Genomic DNA, 6,396 nt, shown 5'->3' with positions numbered 1-6,396 from the left:
TAGACATGCTATTCTTTACCCATATCCAAAAGTATTTAAAAAAAAAATAAAATAAAAATTCATTAAAATTTCTTGAAATACAAAAGTCCTGTTAAAACAATTATTATGGTAGACAGCAAATGGTGTGGTGCACTATGTCAGCAATATGCAATAATTTTTGATTTTATAGAACTTTTAAGTCTTTCTGCTGTACGGCAAAGCAGTCAAGTGTCAAAACTCAAAATTAAGATTATAAGTGGAAATAGGTTGGTCAGTCTTCATTATATCACTAGTAAAAAAATGACAAGCAATAAAGCAGGCCTTAGTTGATTTCATACAATTTTGGAGTCTTGATTTTATTTATTGAATGAAACAAGAAACATAATCTAATGAGAAACCTTGATCGATTGTCTATTTTAGCTGACTATGCACAGTACATTCAACAGAACAAGCAAGACATCTACACTCGAAAAAAGCCATCAGTGGAAATAGTACAACAGGAACCAGTGCAGAGAGGAAATGCCTTCCAAAAGACCAAATACTCCACCCAACCAGAGAACGTTTACCAGTCAGTTACTCCACAGGAATATGACACATACAGCATTCAGGTAATTTAATTAAATAATTAATCAATTTTACTCTACATTTATAATTTTTTTAAAACTTTATTTATATTAATACTCATTAATAAGAAAAATATACCAAAAGAATCTTTTTGAAGTTAAATTTGATAATTTTGGCTGATCTTAATGTTTTCAGGTGTATTGAAACTGAAAATAAACTCAGTTTTTTCCATAATATATAGATTATTTGCAAATTTATAATATATTTTTCATTTTAGTCATTATTATAGTCAGTTTTTTAGTGCAGAAATCAAGAAATTCTTTCATAGTACCTGAGCTACACTAAAAATTAACGAAATGTCATCACCTTTAGCATATTTAAATTGGTTAATTTAAATTTGAGATATAAGACAATGTATTTATAATTCTATAAATAATTTGAATTTCTTACAGTTTCCTAAATGTTTGTGTGATATGCTAAATTATGAACATCAGAAAGTGAGAAAACTAATCTTTTCGGCATTGCCAAAACATTTGAATTCGGTTACAGCATACAGGAATAATAAAGGTTTCGAGTTGGTCTTTGAAAATATGTTAACAAATTTACTTTCTCTGGCTATTGGAAAAAAATTAAGTTATATTGTTTTTTTTTTTGCTGTTGGATTAAAATATGAAAGTAGTTTTTTATTGATTTTTTTTTTAATCTGCATAGTTTAATTATTTTTTCAATCAAGCAATTTTTTATTTAGTTTAATTTTCTGTACATAAATTTTCTTAACTTTTCATTTAAAAAAAAAATTAAAATACTAAATTTATTCGTTGATTAACACCGGTATTAAGTCCCAAGTTTTATTTGATTAAACAAATTAATTTAATTATAGAAACTTTTCAACTAATTTAATTTTTTAACAGAAGTTTGCTAGTTAATTTTTTTTTTTTAATCTCAATTCTTGAATAGTACTTAGTACCTACATGTAGGTATACACCAAAATAATTAGTTATAATTTTCGATATTATGGGTTATGACTTTAAAAAATAAAAGTAATTTTATAAAAATAATTTTGCAATATTTTTTTTTCTTATTTTAATGATACAAGCTTTTATTGAAATATATTTTTAGTTGTTACTAATTACTTTATTTACCTTGCTAAATACTAAAATAAAATGTTTCTTTCCATTGCAGAATAATGATGACCTATATAGGCAAGTTCAGACTAAACCTAGCACCAGGTAATCGCACTGTATCATAGCACTGCATTTTATTGGATTGTTATTTCTTAGTGAGACAAAAAGCAAGATTTATTTCTATTGGTTGTAATGTTTGATACAAACTTGTTTGAATGTTTGCAATTACAAGTTGATTTAGATTTTATTGAATTTATTAATGAGTATGAAATAACATTAAACACTTGAACAGCATGGAAATATTATATTTTCATTTAAAAAATATATATGCACTTACAGAAGAATGTTTAATAAACACCATATAACGAAAATAGTACTTACAAGTCAAAGGTGTCACAGGTCACACCGGCATGTTGGCTGTTTGTAGATTTGCTTTTTCATTTTTTTTTTTTTTGTTTTAAGTATATTAATGACTGTAGAGCAATTTGTCAGTTTGTCCAGAATGTGCTCACAAATAATGATCACCAAACAATTCTAACAAATTTAATTTATTTATGTAAATTGTACGATATGATAGGTAAGATGTATATAATTCGGTGCAGATTTCCTGAAGTAAAGGAGTTGGGATCGACTCAAGGGGAGAGAAGGTTAATCACTCTTTCTACGAAGTTAGCCAACAACCCTTTACCAACAGACACCCCGACTAAGACTGACAGGGTTGGCAGCTCATTTCGTTTTGAGAATACACAAACTGAGGAAAATGTAGTGAATATCACTCCAAGGAAGAGAGGACAGGCAGATACACAAACAAAACCTACATCTATTATTGACAGGACTGGTTCTTTAGCACAACAAGTCAATGCCCTAGCCCAATCAGGTTTAATTTTAGATCCTGTTACTAGAGTCCTAGACGTTTTAACTAAATCGGGTGAGTATTTAAGTGATGAAGCGAGTGTTGAAGAAAGTAAAGAAGTGAGTCAGATGGTAACTGATGGGAATCATAGAAGAAAATCACCTTTAACTGTAGAAGAAATTGATATAGATCACCTGAAAAATATCAACTTCCAAAGTACTCCAGCAAGCAGATTTCAAATTGCCACATCTCCAGAGACACCATATATTCAACCTGTAATTGCTATGAATAATGTTGGAATAAGTCAAAGTGTTGTTCAACCCAGTACAAAACCATCCCCAACACAAGCCACTACAACTGTTCCCTCTATATCGCAGGCAGTGGAACAAAACTATCAGGCAAGAAAAACTTATGAAACACCTCAACAACATAACTATTCAACAGAAAAAAATGCCAGAATTGCTTCTAATAGAGAACAACTCAGACAGGATATCGCTAAGCAAGATTATTCAACCAGATCAAGAGGAACAGTGAGACATCATAATTCTGGTGAAATTTATTATACTGACCCAGGAAGTGCTCAGGACTACTCTGATCGACTGAGTAGCCTAGAGATTCCAAAACAGTGGAGAGATTTACCTACCTTGTCTAGGGAAAGAGATTCTACTCAATGGTCAAAAGAACAAACAACAAAAGATCCTGAAGTAACAAAACAACAACTGCGGTTCAGACCAGTAACTACTACAACATTTCAGAGCCCCACAGCAGCAATACCTCCAAGAAAAACAGAATCACCAACTTTTCCTGAAACAATTACGTTAACCAGGACACAACAAAAAGTAGTAGAAAATGAACACCCAGCTATCTCAATGGTTCAGCCGAATCAAAGGATACCACAAACCACCACTAAGAGCCCTACACAGTTTGAAAGTACAACTCAACATTTAAGGGTTATTGGCATGAGAGCATCATTCAATACACCATCTGATAAAGAAAATGAAAGAACAACAGAAAAACATCTTTTGATTAGAATACCAGAAACTTTCAGAGTAAGAGAAGAAACAGCAAGAAAACTTGAAGTACCATCAATCAAGGTAAACTCATACTATCGTGGAAATAGTGAAAAAGATCAGTCATTTAGAGAAGCAGAATTATCAAGAGATGAATCCTCTGAACCTACATCTGAAGAGGCCCGAAAACCTATTTCAATCAGGATTCCTGACACCTCCACTAGGAGCCGAGATTCTGAAAACAGTCGTGACACACTCTCTGGTAGGAAACAATATATCAAACCCAGAGAAAGGGGTGAAGCAGATTATGAAAAGGAAAAAACAACCCCAATTAGATACACTGATTCTTTAGAATTTGATTCAAGATCAAAAGAACGAGGTTCTCATAGATTAAGGGAAGGTGGAAGAGAAACAGCAAATACCTATGAAAAAGAACAATCAAGAGGACAACATTTGAGATCAAGAGAATATTTTAATACAGTGACAGCCCCTGCATCATCCTCTGAGCTTCAAAATTTGCAAGCAAAGACTGTTCAACAGACCGACCAAAGGCAAAGGGAAACTTTTAATACAAGATCAAGGGAGCAATTAAATATGGAAGTAGCAAAACCTATTCCCATAAGGGTACCAAATGCTAATGATCAACACCAATACAAGAGTAGAAGTGAAAGTGAATCTGCTAAGACAGATGATACAGTGAGGGGAACAGGCCGGGATGAGGAAAGCAATTATAGAAGAGGGGAGCAAAAAGGAAGGGGGCGACTGACTGACTCAGAGAGGAATAGTGAGATAACAAACAGATTTGAAGTAGCGACAACACTGAGACCAAACTATAGGCTTACTGCTCCCTCTATATCTTCTAAACCAATCTTATCAAGACCTCCAAAAAAATTTAGAAACGGGACGATTTATGCTGACCAAACCCTTCCCATTGGAACTGACATGACTGATTCCCCTCCTTCCGCAGAACCAGATCCATCAATAAGGTAGGATATTTTTTAAGATATACGTCAAATAAGTCTTCCGGTGTTTTATTATTATCTTTCATTTAAATTTAAACACTTAAAACAAATTAGAAAAAAAAAACTAGGAAGAACAAATTGATAATATTTATTTTCTATATGACAGGGCTCGCCCGATGAGTAACAACACCCCATCTACCCCTGGCTCGACCAGGTAGGGAAAACATTATTTCTTTAAAATAATATTCACTTTTCATTTTTCATCACGCTTTATTAATAATTTAAAATAAATCAACGATCTATCATAATTCTGTTTCCTTTGAAGAATTTGTTTTTTCATTTCCTGCCTACTTTCTCAAAATCAATCTGAACTACTGGCGTTTATCTGCATGCATCATGAGCATGTGATTATTGCACTGTTTTGTACAAAAATTTTTTTTTATTTTTTTCAATGAAAATGTCCATTTTGTAAAAAGTGAGACAAACTGACAGCTGGAACATACTGACTAACGACTTACTGTACTTTGCTTAGTTGTACATTATTTGAAGCTTATTCACCTACATTATTCATGTAGATTTACTTAATGGTTTGGGTTACTAATCTCAACTAACAAGGTCTGTCATACTACATGGTCACTAATCTTGCATGTAATCAGTAATAATTAAGCTTTTTCTATATTCTTTTATTTAACATAATAAATATTGATTGTATATACATTTATATTCATCAACATTGACAATAAAGGCAATAATAGCGCATGAATAAAAGAAAAATGGTTTGGGTACTTAATTACAATAAGTAATCAAAAATAAACATCTGTAATTTCATAGAACCAATAACATGATGAGTGAATGTTGAATTTTATACCTAAAAAGAAATATCATTACGATATATTAAAAATGTGCCTATCTAACAAGATAATAAAAATTATTTTATATAGTGTAACTACAATTATTTTACTTGGTTTACTACAATTGAATTGACTTTGTTCTAAACTTATAACTAAGCAAATAGTGATTGTTTCTCTTATTGTCACCGTGTATGCTATAAAGTTTTTAAATAAACTTAAGAATTTTAATTCTGTACACAATTTATTATTAGTTTGAATTTTATATAATCACAGTGGCACTTCCTTTTAACTAAAATTTATTTCTTAATTCTCATAAAGATTAAAAAGTTCTAAAAAAAAAACATTCTTTTTTTAATAAAGAGAGCAAGATAAAATTTTGATTTACCATATTTTTTTTTTATAGGAATATGTTAGATAAACACATTTTTTAAAGGTAAATTTAATACTACAAAATCAACAAGTATCTAATGTATCACATGAAAAATTAGTTTGGGATTTACAGAATAAGAATGGATATGATTAAATTTTTTAATTAATCTCTACTTCCTGCATTAGAACAAGTATACTTCATGTTATAAGCTTTTTAATTCTCCCCTTAGACAGAAAAACAAAAGAAAGCTAACCATCAAAGAAAACCAGTATTATAAATTACAAAAATAGAAAAAAAAAAAAAGTAAATCGTTTGTATTATTAGGTCTGAAAATGGAAGGTTTCAAATTTTAATTTTATTTGTTTTATTCTATGCCTTGACTTTTGACTTCTACCATAAGTCTTCCTGATTTTGATCGTATATCCATCAAAGCAGGAAATGGCCAAGCTGCCCCATATATATGGGTAAATGGTTCCAGAGTCTACAGTCAAGGAATTCTGTAGCCGTTATTCTGAGTAAAATTTTTATTTTTATTGTTAATAACATTACCTTATTACACATATGGTTGTAATCTGTTTTAATTTAATCATGTCCTGTGATCATCCTGAACTGCATCTTTTTGCAGTCTTTATATTGAGACAAATACATCTATCTTTAGTACCATTGTTTACCCTAAAAAACAT

At 30.7% G+C, this 6,396-nt stretch overlaps 1 protein-coding gene across 1 annotated transcript in view; it reads left to right on the top strand.

Annotated features, from left to right (window-relative positions):
• Positions 1-6,396, top strand: part of Cda5 (Chitin deacetylase-like 5) — a 253,310-nt gene that overhangs the window by 239,488 nt on the left and 7,426 nt on the right. The window contains exons 7-10 of the mRNA XM_014421057.2: positions 400-587; positions 1,726-1,772; positions 2,270-4,516; positions 4,659-4,706. Of these exons, the coding sequence (XP_014276543.1) occupies positions 400-587; positions 1,726-1,772; positions 2,270-4,516; positions 4,659-4,706 (2,530 nt within the window). The remainder of the gene's footprint in view (positions 1-399; positions 588-1,725; positions 1,773-2,269; positions 4,517-4,658; positions 4,707-6,396) is intronic.

The sequence above is a fragment of the Halyomorpha halys genome, unplaced genomic scaffold (assembly GCF_000696795.3).
Source record: "Halyomorpha halys isolate HHAL.00 unplaced genomic scaffold, Hhal_1.1 Scaffold302.1, whole genome shotgun sequence".
In the NCBI taxonomy this organism is placed as follows: Eukaryota; Metazoa; Arthropoda; class Insecta; order Hemiptera; family Pentatomidae; genus Halyomorpha; species Halyomorpha halys.
Note: the sequence above shows the minus strand (reverse complement) of the source record. Positions and strands in the feature narration are given on the sequence as shown.